At 41.5% G+C, this 15,364-nt stretch overlaps 1 protein-coding gene across 4 annotated transcripts in view; it reads left to right on the forward strand.

The window, feature by feature from the left end:
- Positions 1 to 15,364, forward strand: part of Myo1d (myosin ID) — a 343,577-nt gene that overhangs the window by 290,030 nt on the left and 38,183 nt on the right. Inside the window, exon 23 of one of the 4 annotated variants that reach the window (XM_074046362.1) lies at positions 10,496 to 11,573. The exons of the other annotated variants lie outside the window; for them this stretch is intronic. Within the exon in view, the coding sequence (XP_073902463.1) occupies positions 10,496 to 10,556 (61 nt within the window). The 3' untranslated portion in view covers positions 10,557 to 11,573. Of the gene's footprint in view, positions 1 to 10,495; positions 11,574 to 15,364 lie in introns of those variants that run through there. 4 annotated transcript variants of the gene reach the window in all.

The raw sequence follows: 15,364 nt of genomic DNA on the forward strand, positions 1-15,364 counted from the left end.
TTTGTTTACAACACAGACCTCAAAGTCCTTACTGAGATCTTCTAGTCATGGAACGTATCTATTCATTATCAGCTAATATTTACTGAGCACTTAGAACATACAAACATTCTTCAAGTGGTTTGAGATACCAGCAGGATGATTTAAAACCCCCAACCTTGAGGAGCTCACAATCTAGAGAGAGCAGCATCCAGAAAAACAAATGACAGTGATCTAGTAAATTGTATAGGGGCAGAGAAACCAGACCCCCAACTCTGCCTTGGAGCTGACTTCAGAGCATCTCTCCACAAGATGATGTATCAAAAACTTACCATATTCTCTACCCAAACTTGCCTAAATGTTGATTATAAAAAATGTCTCTAATTATAATTTTTGAACTGCACCAAATTGCTTGGCTATTGCAAGTGTATCTTAGCCTTTTAAATTCTTAGTGAATTTCAGAAATAATACTAACTACCTGCCATCTATCTACCAATCTGCCTTTTTTTTTTTTTTCACTATCTCAGAGGAATAAAGAGGTTTCTAAGAATACTTGGGGAGAATCTCAAGTCTTTCTGGGAAAAGGTCTCATCAGTACGAATGGTTCTGATCACCCAGGTCTGGGCTGCAAGTCTGCAGGATCTTTTGCTAGAACACCACAGCTGGCCATTATTGTGACTCACCTTTTGAATTGTTTTTGCTAGTTCGGCAAACAGGTTTTACCAAGCCACCCACACTTCTCAGTCATCATTTCTGGAACTACTACATGCATCTTAGAGATAGATGACTTGAATTGGGGTATAATCTCTGAGGTCTAGAACTGCATTGGTCAGAAATAGCAATGGGATGAGCCATGGCCTCAGTTACGCAAGGCGCACTATTAAACACATGTTGTAGGTGTTCTTCTGTCACTGCCCATATCACATGTGCCTCTTGAGGGGCTGCTTGGACCGATGGCTGAGAACAGTGTCAGAGTGACACCTCACAATGGCCCTGTCATCTGGAAGAGGCTGGCCATGCTGGAGCCCAAGTTACTGACATGTTCACATTAGAGAATCAGTGTGACATGCCAGAGAGACTCGGCCATCACAGTAAGCCTGGCCTGCATCTAAGTCCATCCCTGCTAATTACTGGAGCTAGTCCTTGGATGTTTTGCTCAGCCTTTGTGCACCCTATTTCCTTGCCAGTAAACTGAGGGTAATAGCATCGGTTTTATGTTGTTGGGCTGAGGTAGCCAAACAGTTAATCTGATGTGGCACATTGGGTATGCATGTGTATATTTCCTCCCAACTCTGATTGAGCCCAATTGAATTTCACATCTTCTCACTTCTTACTCTTAAGGTCTGAAATCATTCACACAACCTACGTGGTATAGCCTGCCTGCTCACCCTGGTTCTTCTCCTTCACCTGCAGGGCTTCCCCTGCCTTCCTCAAACAAGCTGTGCCCCTTACTACATACCTTAGAGTCAGGGCTGAACATGGAACTACACTGACAGGCCTCTGTCACTCTGTCGCTCTGCTGTGGTCACTGTACTTTCCCTCTTATTTTTTGATTATCTCTATTCTTAGTGTGTCTCCTCATAAATGATCCACAAATCCATTGAGAATGGGCAGCATGTCACTTATGTTTGAATGACGTATGGCACCTAGCACAGGCAGTAGTCAGTAAATGGAAGGCAGGCAAGCAGGACAACCAGCTGTGGTCAGAGGGAGGCAGGACATGGAATTCACTGTAGGCATCCCCAGCACTACAGCTCTGACTACAGAGCCACCTAGCAAGAACTGCTAAGTGCAGGGTCAACTTAGAGAGCAAAGAAAGGGACCAGGGACTGGCTAGAGTTTCCTGGGTGATGCTGGGAAGGAAGCTGAGGTAAGCCTCATTTACAGATTTTTATGAGTAATTAGGAGCTTCAGAGAGAGGGCAGGAAAAATCTGGCTGCTAGCCTGCAGCCCCCTACCCACCCATTCTGACCAGCACATGAAGGGAAAGAAGTGAGAGGTGTGGGGACCCACGCTGTGTCACCTGGGCTTGGCTCACCAGCCTCCCATGAGCTCCATGGCCTCACATGTGTCATCAGTTCATCGCCAGGACTGCGGCATGAGAAGTGCTTCTCCACATTATCTTCTGAACACCAGTAGGCAAGCTGGAGGCTACAAACTGCTGTGCAGATTCTACAGATGAAGCTAACACAGATTTTAGTCTCACTCTCTCTTGCTACTTTTATATTCTCATGGATCCTTTAGCCAGCACGAATCACAGTAATCCAAAACAATCATACTTAGTCAAAAAAGGTTTAAATGATCAAATACATTAAATTCATCACTCAGTAGCTCACTGTAAACTGATTAGTAGCAGTATGAGGTGTGATTAAATGTCATGCGGGCTGTGAAGAGACAGGGCAAGCAAAGAGCCAATGCTATATGACTTTTTAGCTCCTTGTGCTTGAGCGGACCTTCAGTGTATTACTTGTCACAGTCTGAACTGGTATTCGGGTGCACATGCTGAAGGGCATCCATCTGAGCTTTAGATTAACCTCGCCATGGACTGATTTGTTATTTGTGTATTTACAAATACCTAGTATAGCAAAGAAAATGGGCAATTCACCTCTCCCAGAAAAAGATATACAAATGGTTAGTAAACACTTGAGTAAAGTTCAGCTTCTTTAACAATCATAATTATCTTAACAAAATGATATGACACTATTTTTTCCTTCAACTCAGTGTATTTTATTTTATTTTATTTTTGTCAGTACCAGGGTTTTAACTCAGGGTCTCACACTTGCTAGGCAGGTACTCTATCACTGAGCTACTCCACCAGCCCTTTTTTGTTTGGGAATTTTTCAAGATAGGGCCTCTCAAACTATTTGTCTATGCTGGCTCCAAACCACGATCCTCCAGATCTCTGCCTCCTGAGTAGCTAGGATTACAGGCATGAGTCACCAGCACCTGGTTGATCATTTATCTTATTGATCATTGTATTCACGAGAATGCATAAAAAGGGAATAATATACGACCAACCTAAAGATCAAATTTAAATTGTGTGTGTGCATGTTGCACACACTCATGCATACACAGACCCTTCTGAAGCACTTGATGAGCATGTTCAGATAATAATAAAAATTGTTAACACGTATCTAGTCCTTAGTCCAAGCTAGGTTCTATTCAAAGCACTGTACATATCTTCATTCATATAAATCTTACAACTCTCAAAGGTAGATCTTATCACCCCCATTTTACGGCTGTAGAAACTGAGGCATAGAAAGATGAAGTAACTTGTTCAAGATCACAGGTAATCACTAACTAACAAGAACTCAGGAGGTCTGGTTCTATGGTCCCTACCCCAACCCCACGTCCTGTGCCCTAGATTGTACTGCCTCTCCAATATAAGATTCTGGGATTATTCAAAGCAAAAGAGTGAAATATTTAGAACGGAAGCACATTTTAAAATAGAAAATGAGAGGGGCTTGGAAATGACCTCTATTTCATCTCATCTCCCTGGGAGATCATTTTGTAGCAAAACCAGCGAGAATCATGAAGTAGCTTTTTCTCTTGTAAAGGAAGCATCTGTCTGGGTTTTCTTATTGTCAGGGCCAAGTGTTGTTTGGCAGTGAGCCCCCTTAAATGGAGAGCAGTTTGCTTGCTGTTTTCAAATCATAGGTGTGGGCATGTGATGATAGCAGTGTATTGCTTATTTTCTCTTCATCCTCAGTGAAAAAGCACTGATGTAATGTGCTTCCATAAAGTGCGAAGTAAAACACCTTTAATCAGACTTCAAAGAACACTCTTTGCTTCCTGGGGCTGCTTCTTAAATTAGATGTTAACTGTCTAGCACCCATTGCTCCTTTCAGTCTGGTCATTCTCAGAGATCAATTGTCCCTAGGTGAGAGAGGCACCCAAGGGTCAGAACCTACTCTTGAGGTCAGGGGGAGCCCTAGCTCTCCAACTTCTACTTTTTGCTGTCCCATAACTGCCCATCCAGATAAGCTGTCTTAAACTAGACCACAAGCTGACAAACTTTGACACACAGGCCAAGTCTGACTCTCCACCAGAAGGGTTTACATTTTTAAATATCTTGAGGGGGGGAAAAATCAAAGCATAGTATTTTTGAAATGTCTGAAAATTATGTAAAATTCAAGTCCAGTGTCCAAAAATAAAATGTTATAGGAAGGTAACCATGTCCGTTCATGTCCCCACTGCAGTGGCCCAGCTGAGTTGTTACAACACAGGTTGTGTTGCTGGCAAAACTGAACTATTGACTCTCTGGCCCCTGAACTAGATCAGCAGAGCCTCTCAGGCCCCACCCCATGGGCCACCTTCGGAAAAGATAAGTTTAGGCTGCCCAGTGAAAGACTTGCATTCTTTCACTGAACAAAACTGCAATGCTGAAACCTTGGATTTGACATTTTGTCATACGTATCACTTATCATTGCTACATCCATCATGATTTTCAGCTAGTTTAGTGGAGTGACTTCCCTTATTTGCATGTAAACTATTTGAAGTCTTTAGGAGCACCAAGCCACATGCAAAAGTAACAGACAAACATCATCAAGATACAAGTTTCCACCAGGAACCTATAAATTCTTTAGCTTCAGGAATTTAGCACAATCCACCTTTGATGACCTCAAAATATTATTCCTGTTTTTCCTTCTGTTAATTTAATTTGATTGTTGTAATGTTAGATTTGCTATTGCCTTTTTTTTTTTCTTTGAAGCTCAAGAATTAGGGTTGGGGGTGTGGCTTAAGCCATAGAACATCTGCTTAGCAAGCCTGAGGCCCTGAGTTCAAACTCTAGTACTACAAAAAAAAAAAGGGAATATCAAGAATTAGTTGCTAACCACATAGTTGCTGAAATTCATTTTAAAGTGTCACCCATAATCACAAACTCCCCCATGTGTGCACAGTTTATGACAAGCTTATGTAACTTAAGCTGACCTGTAGGTAGGGTTTCATCACCATACTACTGTAGCAATTGCTCGGTCTCAGAATGCTATCCTCAGGCGGTAACTCAGCCTTTCATTCAGAACACCCGCTTGTTGAGTACCTGTAATGAGGTAGGCCCTGACCATCATGCCAGGTCCCCAGCTTAGAGCACCTGAATAGTTATAACACAGCTGCAATATACAGAGAGAAAAATATAGGAAGAGAAGCATGTAGAGACAAGGGCTGAGTCCAATGAGAACATAGAAGGCTTTTACAGAACACTTGCTGTTTCAGTTTTGTCCATTCTGTAGGTAGCCATGTGCACCTACCACGTGTAAGGTCCTGGGTTACGCAGATGATAGGCTGTGCTCTCGTCTACCTTACCTTCCAGTGGGCCAAACGCTAAAACCAAGCAAGCAGATAATAAAAATAATTCCATATTATAATAACAGATAAGGAGGAATTAACAAGGTTCTGAGACAAAATTAAAAAGTACCCTCTTTTGATAACCTGGCCAGAGAAGACCAAATGAAGAGATGGAGTTTATACTAAGGCTTGGAAGATGAAAAGGAGCTGTTCATGTAAAGCCCTCTCCAGGCAGAAAGAATGGTTGATGCCAAGGCCCTGGGGCAGAAAAGAACTTGGTGTGCTGAGGAACTAAAAGACCAGTCATTGGAAAGACAGACCATTAGATGAGTGAGGAATTAGGTAATCTGTGAGGGTGGTTGAAAGGAGGAAGAAGTATAAAAGGGGCATGGGCTATTGCAGTCAAGGGTTCTGCAACAATCCAACTTGTTGGTGGACATTCACATGACTTGTTGGTTACTCCATAGGTTGTGAACATGAGATTGTGGTTAGGAAGAACAGGAAAAGCTGGCTGAAAAGTCCGTGGGGGCGGCGGGGGGTGGGGGGGTGAGCCAGATTGAGACAGGCCTAATGCATTAGACAAAGAGATTTGCTTTTACCCAGAGACAACAGGCAGCCAAATCAGAGGGGATTGTATGTTGCCACTTACAAATATTTTTTCTGACAGAAAAGAACCTCTGTTTGCAGAAATTTTGGAAAATTTACATAAGTGTGTTGAAGAAAAAAATCAGTAAGCACACAATCATACCATTGTTAACATTTCTATAGCTTCTGTGTATACATACATACATATATATAATTTTCCAAAGATGTAATTTGTTTCTATACATTCCTTTCTATACTTACTATTTCACTTAACAGTATAGAGAAACCTTCTAAAAATGTCTTCTTGTGTTATTAACTATTGTTTTCCTGCACTTTTAGTCCCTGCATGATTTTCCATGCTTAAAATGAGCTAATATTTATTTAACCAACCTTTGTCACTGAGCATCTAGGGCACTCCCAAATTTTACCATTCTATCCATAATTGTTTCCTACTCATTCCTAGAAATAGAATTGTGGGGTTGAAGGGTATGTATTTTTCAAGGCTTATGATCCATATTTCTAGATTAGCTCCCTAACAGCTGGTACTAGTTTACACTCCCACCAGACAAGTATGAGTGTGCCTCAGAAACCAAATTACTCCCTGAATAGATTTAACTTGCCAATATGGTAGGGAAGAAACTTTCTATGTCCATTGTTTCAGACCATATCTTTTTGATGGGGGACAGTACTGAAAGGCTGAGCTCAGAGCCTCATGCTTGCTAGGCAAGCCCTCTTACCACTTAAGCCACCCCACAAGCCCAAGTTCACATTTCTTAAATGAAATTGAATATTTTGTTCCATGGGCCTACTTGTCATTCATGTTTTGTGAGTTGCTCATATCCTTTACTGCTTTTAATCTTTCATTGTATTTGTCATTAAATTACTAATTTTTAAGATCACTTAATATATTAAGACCATTAACCCATATATACATTGCAGATATTTTCCCAGTCTATCTTTTCAAGTTGTATTATTTTTTTCTATAGAAATTTTGTGGTTTGGTTTTTTTTTTTTATTGGTTTTGGGGGTTTCTTTTTGTGTGTGTGTGTGGGACTGGGATTTTGAACTCAAGGCTTTGCACTTACAAAGTAGGCACTCGACCACTTGAGCCATGCCTCCAGTTTTATGTTTTTATGAGGTCCAATCTGTCTTCTTCTTTAGCTTTTGCATGAAAACTTTTAAAAGTCTTACCCATCCAAAGATGAGGCAAGTATTCACTTATATTCCCGTCTCATTCTTCAATACTTTCATAAATTTCAATGGTTTTTCTGTTATAAATTTCAATAATTTGTTGGTTTTTATCAGACTTTGACATTAAAAAGACACTGTAAAATTGTGGAGGAAGCTTTGAGGGAAGGAACTGGTATCAGAGAGACCACTCACCTAAGTCTTGCAGTTGGCCATGAGGGTTCTAGTCATCCCTGTGATTCTTCCCCACACAGTCCTACTGTGCAGCAGGTGCTCAGCAGTAATACCTCAACCTCAGGCAGTGCAGGGACAGGAGTTCCAGTTCAGAAAGGAATCCCAGGGGAGATTTTTGGGAAGGAACATATTTAATCCAGGCTTAGGAGGTTTACTGGCTGGGCTTGCAAATGATTGGCTGTAGGCAATGGGAAATTTTTTCATTTGAGTGGCTGAATAGATTGTACTCCCATTAATCTAAACTGTACAGACTGACGGGCAGAGCCTTAGAAAAGAGGGAGGAGCATGGAAGATGATCGAGACAGCTAAGGATTTATGCACACTGAAAGGTTCAAGTTGAGAGGTATAGCAATGAGAAATGGGAATCCAGATACAAAGGTCTATGCAGGGGAAGGTAGATTGGGAGCCAGCTACTTAAAGGAAGTTGAAGCAGTGGTAGTAAATGAAACAGAAAAACGTGGCCAAAAAAGAAACTCAGGAATGTGAAAATTCAGAGGGGAAGACTATTGAAAAGAGAAAATAAGCAAAAGAAGCTAAAAACTTGTCAAAGAAATAGGAGAACTCAGAATGGAAATGGGATCAAGAGAAGAGCTGAAAGGACAGGGAATGATCTCCAGCACTGTGACTGTCTATCATGACACCTGGGCCCTTCACTGCATCAACAACACCTACTTCCTGTTTCAGCTACTGCTGGACTTCTCCCTGTTCTTCTCACCCACAGGTCCATTCTCAACTCCTTCTAATTGCACACACTACTTCCTACACCCACATCAATTGTCTCCTCCACCTGGTGAGCCAGTTCTTTCAGGTACTAATTCAAATACCATCCCCTCTGTAAAGGGGATGGGATAACAGACGCATAGATAGAAGGAAAGGAGGAAGGGAGAGAGAAGGTGATTAGATGGATGGGTGGATGGGAGGGAAAAAGGGAGGGGCAGGGTTACAAAGGTTAAAGAATAAGTGGGACTGCCAGGTATCTATGGCTCATGCCTATAATCCTAGCTACTTGGGAGACTGAGATCAAAAGGATCAAAGTTCAAGGCCCGCCCTAGCAGATAGTTCATGAGACCCCCCCATCTCCAAAATAACCAGAGCAAAAAATGCACTGGAGGTTTGGCTCAAGTACTAGAGTGTGTGCTTTGCAAGTGTGAAGCCCTGAGTTCAAACCCTAGTCCCACAAAGAAAAAAAAGAAAGAAAGAATAAGCTGGATAGAAGGAAAGTTAGTGTGTATGAACTACTTTTAAGAAGCTTGGATGTAAGGTGTGATGAGAGACAAGGCAGTAGCTATGGATAGTTTAATTTTAGGATTTTTGGTGGCAGTGGGTACAGAAGAATAGGTGAGCTTTTTTGTCTGTTATTTCATGGAAGAGATTTAAACATGTTAATAGGCTAAGGAAAAAAACTGTGGAAAAGAGACAGATAATATTAATTTCTTTATAGTTCACTCAAAAAATACTTATTAATACCAACAGCGTACCAGGCACTATCCCAGGAAGTAAGCAAAACAAAGTTTCAGTGCTATGGAGCTTTCATTCTAGAGGAAAACATAGGAGCTATCATTCGAATGCTTTCTTAGAAAGAAATATCTGAATGTGAGGCCAGGGGCAAGATTGCTGAAGAGTCACACACATGCCAATGACTGGGAGTGTGTGTGTGTTTAAAATAGACCCTGGGTCTATCACATCACTTGCCCATCTTTTTTTTCAGTGCTGGAGCTTAAACTCAAGGCCTATACCTTGAGCCACTCCACCAGCCCTTTTTTGTGAAGGGTTTTTTGGTTTTTTTGAGATAGGATCTCATGAACCAGGCTGGCTTCGAACCTCAATCCTCTTGATCTCTGCCTCCTGAGTGGCTAGGATTATAGGCATGAGCCACCAGCACCCAGCTGCCCATCTTTATTTTTTATTTATTTATTTTTTTGGCAGGCAGAAAAGAAGACAGAACTCCTGTGCAGGTGGAACTCAGAAAGTCTGAGCCCTCATTGCTCATCTTTAAAGTTTAAAGATCATGCATTATTTGCATGTATGGAAATATTATAATGAAACCCCTTTGCATAATTAATATATGCTAATTTTTAAAGGTTAGACATTTTGTTTTCTAAATCTTCTCTCTATGTGTGTATGTATGTAATAAAGTGATACCTAATAACTCAAGGTGCCCTTGTCTGGAGTCCCATCCACAGCAGCACCTTCCTACTAGCACTGGGGAGAAGGTTTCTTTTGCGTATAGACGAATGATGGCCTGCTGAGGTCTTCCTGAGCAACTCATGCAGATCTAACCAGCACATCAGAGGGGTTAGTAGACCCCTTTCCCTCCTCTCCTCTAGATATTGTGGAGGACAAACTTTAGCCAGAACCAAATTTCTTCAGAGAGTGATAAGCCCAGAAAGCCCAGTGATGCTGGCTCTTTATTAATGTTAGCCGCAGCTTGAGCTGTCCAAACACCAAGTCCTCTTCATAATGAATTCTCAAGCTAAGACCAGACAATCTCTTGGGATGTTGTAGAAGGTGCTGGTTGGTCAGACAAAATAATCATGAAAGAGCTTTCCTAATCTGTGCTTCTGTAATTCAAAGACTGCAGAAGTCACCTTTATGCGTGTGGACACAGCAAACATGATATGTTAACAACTATGCATGATGGAAAAGCATGGCATTTATTTAATTTACCTAATCACTCTGAGCTTCACATTCCTTAGCTGTAAAAATGAGATAAAAATACTTGCCTCATAGAGTTTTCATGAAGATTAACTTAAATCAGGAAACAGAATGTAAACTGCCTGGCGAAGTCTTTATCAGGTGCTCAGTGACTAATGTTGTGTTTGATGATTCACAATGTACTATGTGCCATAAGATACACAGAAAATACCTGATTGATGCTTTGAGCAGGAGAGTTCTCCTTTCTTTGGGATGTGGTCTGTCTTCAGTGATGGAGCAGAACTCAAGGAAACCTAGACACTCACACAGAGTACAGACAACCTCATTCAGTTCTTTGGGTTGAGTCTCTGGACTTGATTTTGAACATTACTGATCTGTCCATACGCCTTTAGGTATTGCCAGCTGTGAACTGGTGGAATTTGGGGTTCCTTTCTTGAGGCTTCTCCTTTAAGCAGCAGAATTCATTTTTCCATCTTTGGGAGCACAAAGACTTAAGAAAGCCATAGGTTTTCTTAAAATGAGAATCACCAGCAGCTGTGCCCCCAAAAAACTTCTTTGTCTGCTTCTCTAGGAAAGGTGCTGGGAAGAAACCAATATGTAAGACTAAAAGACAGAACAGAAACGTGTGCTAAAAATACTAAAACCTACAAGGATTCATCATGGAAAAGCAAAATAGATTCTGGATGCCTCTGCTCTGGACCTGCCTGCACTGTGATGGCTCTGTGCTATTCGGGGTGACAGTAATTATGGTGCTGGAGTGCTCCTTGGCAGAGACAAATCGAGCTTGGAGCACTGGGATGGTTTCCATAGCAATGGCATCAGCATCTGAATGACTTCCTGTCACAACAAGTTGGTGATTTAATGAGTTCATCACTGGGTTCCAAAGGAAAGCCAGAGAGTGAATGTGCTACTATTTAGCCCTCAGAGTGGCCCAGCCCATAGTGGGGGAGCCCTTTCTACTGAGTGCACCATCAGAATGGATAAAGTGCTCAGGGCCAGCACATAGGCAGCCTTGGAGTTCCAAGGCAAGTATCAAGAAGGAGTCCACACTAAATCTGCAGCCACGTGGTCTGGGAGCCCAGTGGCTGTTATTCTGGGAGTATGAAAGAATTACACAAATCCCCCTAAGAAGCTTGCCCTGGTTCAAACCTAAGGAAATGAACATGTCAGAGCTTTAGGTACATACCCCTGAGTATTCCAGGTCCTTTAGGGAAAAAAGGCCTAAGAAAAAGAAACAGACCTTAAATTATTATGGTGTGCAAACAGAAGGAAAAGGAGAAGGCATGTCACCTGGCTTTTATTTTTCAACATAGTACAGAGAGAGTCATTTAATATGAAACAAAAATAAAATCATCCAGGATCCCTTCTGAAATCAGGAGTGCCCTTATGGTCAATTACATGTAAAATATGAGCTTAGAGGTCAGATGTCACAATAAGAATGTATCATATTCACCTCTCAGACTTTGCCATCTTTACTAGTGGAAATCTACTGTCAGGCTGGTAGAACAATGTAGCCTTAGCCAGATGGATTAGCTCCAGCCAGTAGAGGCAGGGATGATGGGTGATGTTTGCCCAGCAGCAGCCCTTGTTGGTAGGAAGTAGAATGACATTCCATTCCTCTCACATCCCTTTCCCACTAGTTCAGTAAATATAGGATCCCTCAAAGGGTTTATAGCCTAATAATGAGGGCAGAACAGATTTTGAGGGAAGCATCAAATAAGAAAAAACATGCTTCTGTTTATTGACTGCTTCCTGGGTACTGCCAGGGAGCCTCGAGCTTTCCATGCATCTTTCTCATTTAACCTGTATAACCCTTTAAGATAGGTATCAGTCCACTTTTCCAAATGAGAAACCAAGTCTTGGAGAGATTGTCACTTGCTGAAGGTGCCCCCCAGCTAGTAAATGACAGAGTCAGGATTTCAGCCCCATTCTCTCTGACTCTTCAGCCCATGTTCTTACTCATGCCACCTCTAGAGATGTGCAGATTAAGGTCACGAGCATGCTGTTTAGTGGAACCTTGGAAAGTGGATGAATGCCTGCTTCCTGCTTCCCCTGCACTAAGCAGTGACTCCAGGATCAGTATTGTAAGGCAGGTGGACCAGGTCTGTGCTCAGTTTTAAAGAACAAACTTAGAGAAAGAAAAATCACAGAGCACTGAAAACATTTTATTGTCTATCAGTTACTTAATCAATCAACTAATTAAGGTGGAGAATTTGACTTAATTGGTCGCATGCATGTATTTTTATGCTTATCAGTGTACAAGGTAAAGGTGTAGTTGTAGGGTATATATGTGTGTATATGATCAGTGGCCAGGATTGGTCCTTTCTGTTGTAATAAAGACAAGGAAAAGCAATCACCTGGTTGATGTGATATTTATGAAGAACTTATAGTTGAGTCTCATTGAGACTGTATGCAAGTTGAGTTGAATCTGTATGCAAGTGTACTGATTTCCAAAAATAATGTCAGACGTATTTTCCTAGGATTCCTGAGTTTTCCTAACCTTAATCAAATACAGTAGCTAGATAAGGTTGCTAGAATCTTCTAAGAGTACTGCACTAAGATATGCCCAATAACAAAACTTTTTTTTTTTTAACAGTACTGAGGCTTGAACTCAGGGCCTACACCTTGAGCCACTCCACCAGCCCTTGTTTTTGTTTTCTGTGATGGGTTTTTTTTAAGATACACTTTTGAGAACTATTTGCCTGGGCTGGCTTCGAACCACAGTCCTCCTGATCTCTGCCTCCTGAGTAGCTAGGATTACAGGTGTAAGCCACCAGTGGCCAACTCCATTTTCTCTCTTTTTTTAATAATTTCTGTTCTTTGCAGTGTGTTATCACACACATAATGTGCATGCACTTACACATGCACACACACACACAGGAGCTGAGAAATGGCTAGAGAATCAAGAGGGAGAGCCTCCCAAACATACGGGTTTTTTCTCACAAAGTTCAAAGTAGATATGTGCTTTTCAGTCATTACACAATGTATAGACATGATTCATTGAATGATCTATGCTCCCCAAATGGTTAAACAATGACTTTCTATAAGACTAGACATAATAGTTTCTAGAAGCAGAGTACTGCTTGCAGAAAACAATCTCAGGCATACGTGTATTCCTTGAGAATGCCACAGTAGCGGTGCGTAAGTTCATTCTGTAAAAAGCTCTGAAAGATCTTCAAGAGACTCAATGCCTTGTGCTTTCAGATAAAAACCCTAAGACAAAAGATGAGTTGCTATGACAATAACAGTTAAGACTGCATATGTATGTTAGAGATCAAAGAGACTATAAAGAAATGTAAATCATTGTGCTTAGGGGACTTTTTGTTAACCAGTTTTAATAAAAACCTTTAAAATGTCTTGGAGATTGATAAAAACATAGCTATCAAGGGTTGGCCTACAGTTAAAAGGTGAAAATCATCTTCACATAATTCACCTGGTATCTCATCCCCACAGTCAGCAAATCACAGTTGGGCAGGCCAGGGGTTTGGGAGTATAAAGTGATTTTCCCCCATTAAGATAATGAATTAACCAATATAAAGCCAGGGCAAACTAATTAAACAAATGCCTGCCATCTTTTACTACTCTTAGACCATACAGAGAAGTCTACTTCTAAAAGACTTTAAAAAAACCAAAACCAAACATATACTTGGTGCCTAGACAACAGCCCACTATGTAGTTCACAAGATGAATTAAATATGTCCCGTCTCCTCTGAGACCTAGAATAAACATGATCCCTTAGTACCTTGTGCTTTTTTTTAAAAACTCCAATAACAAAACTTGTGGTAGCGGGGTTTGAACTCAGGCCCCCTTGCTGGGTATTTTCAAGATAGGGTCTCACAAACTGTTTGCCCAGGCTGGCTTCAAACCAGATCGTCCCAATCTCTGCCTCCTAAATAGCTAGGATTAAAAGTGAGAGCAATCAGCGCTGGCCTCCAATAACAAAACTTTTACCAACCCAATTCTCCTCATGTTCAGAGATTCCTTAAAAACAGTATTTCATTCAGCCATGTGTATCATTTTTTACAGTGTTTAAAAAAAAAAGCCAGTGTCATGAAAAGAAGCAAGTCCTTACTATTTAAATAGTAATATATTATCTAATATTAATATTAATATATTATCTAATAAAGATTTACTGGGCCACCTGTCATGGCTACAGTCTGTCCTGCACCACCCACAGTGCCTCTCACCTAGACTCTTACATGAAGGGCACTCTGGTGAACAACAAGGCAGCCGTCATATTTTAAATAACTCTCAGCAGATTGTCAAGAAAATAATTCATAATCATGAATCCCAGGATGGAAGTGGAACTAAAGATCATGGAATCCACTTTCCTCTTATGCTGCTCTCCAGATCCTCCTGCCCTTCCATACCTCTGGGGGTTCACTGCTCTGAGCTGTTAGAGAAGATCTGTTTCACACAGGCCTTATTGCACTTGTCACTAGGCCAGACTTATGACCCAAGGAATATTTATAAAATAGTTATAGCTCTTTGTCCTCAAACTTGGTTTTCCTTGCTCATTACCTCCTGAAGGGTTTGCAAATGTATTTCCCATAGTCTTAAAGGTGTGAACATCATACTGTCTTTGCTCTTAAATGTCCCTTCCTATTAAGTCTGCATGTCTGGACATGTGAATCAATAAAGTGTTAATAAACTGACAAGGACACAGCTGAAATGGGGCTTGCCTGGTGTCACAAGAGAGGCAGTTCACCTTGCCTCCCTGTCACGCTGCAGGAAGCAGGCAGTGGGCAGTTCTGCACATATGCGTGTGTAAGATAAGGCACAGCAGCAGCTGTCCTGGTTCCCCAGAGAAACTGCAGGACCTTACTCTGGGCAGTGATGAGGAAGTGTTTGCTTCCTTTTCCTGTACCTCTGGAGCTGCTGTCATTCTCTTTATACCCCGTGGTTATTTAGCACCTCCTTTTCTTACTCCTTTTCACTCTGTAGGCACTGAGCATAGATAGATGAATAGGCAGGAGGTAGACAGACCAGTTACATTGAGGATAGTAAGTGCTAAAGGAGATGTATTTTCTGGGAACTTGGGGCTCCTAGGAAGAACCTGGAGCTAACCTGGTGGGGGAATGACAGTCTTCAGGGACTATAGAGGAAGAAAAGAGGAATTAGCCAGATGAAGGCAGGGTTAGAAGAGTATTCAGATAAAAGCAGGGTGTTTTGGATCTATTTCATCAGAGGCTAAGTTAAGGACACCTGTCTTAAGAGGTATGGATGCCCCTCCGCCTCCCTGGAGGCCAGTTAAAGTGATGCAGAGGAGCCAGAGAAGGGATCAGGTAAATAATAACAATATGCACATGCTGAGTGCCTGCCATGTGGCAGGGCCATGCAAAGGTTTTGTAAGCAGTGTCTCTTTTGTCCATATGCGTATTCTCTTGGAGCTGGGATTGGACCAAACTCAAATTCTAGGCATATTCTATCTAGCAAACTA

Source organism: Castor canadensis, chromosome 11 (genome assembly GCF_047511655.1).
Source record: "Castor canadensis chromosome 11, mCasCan1.hap1v2, whole genome shotgun sequence".
In the NCBI taxonomy this organism is placed as follows: domain Eukaryota; kingdom Metazoa; phylum Chordata; class Mammalia; order Rodentia; family Castoridae; genus Castor; species Castor canadensis.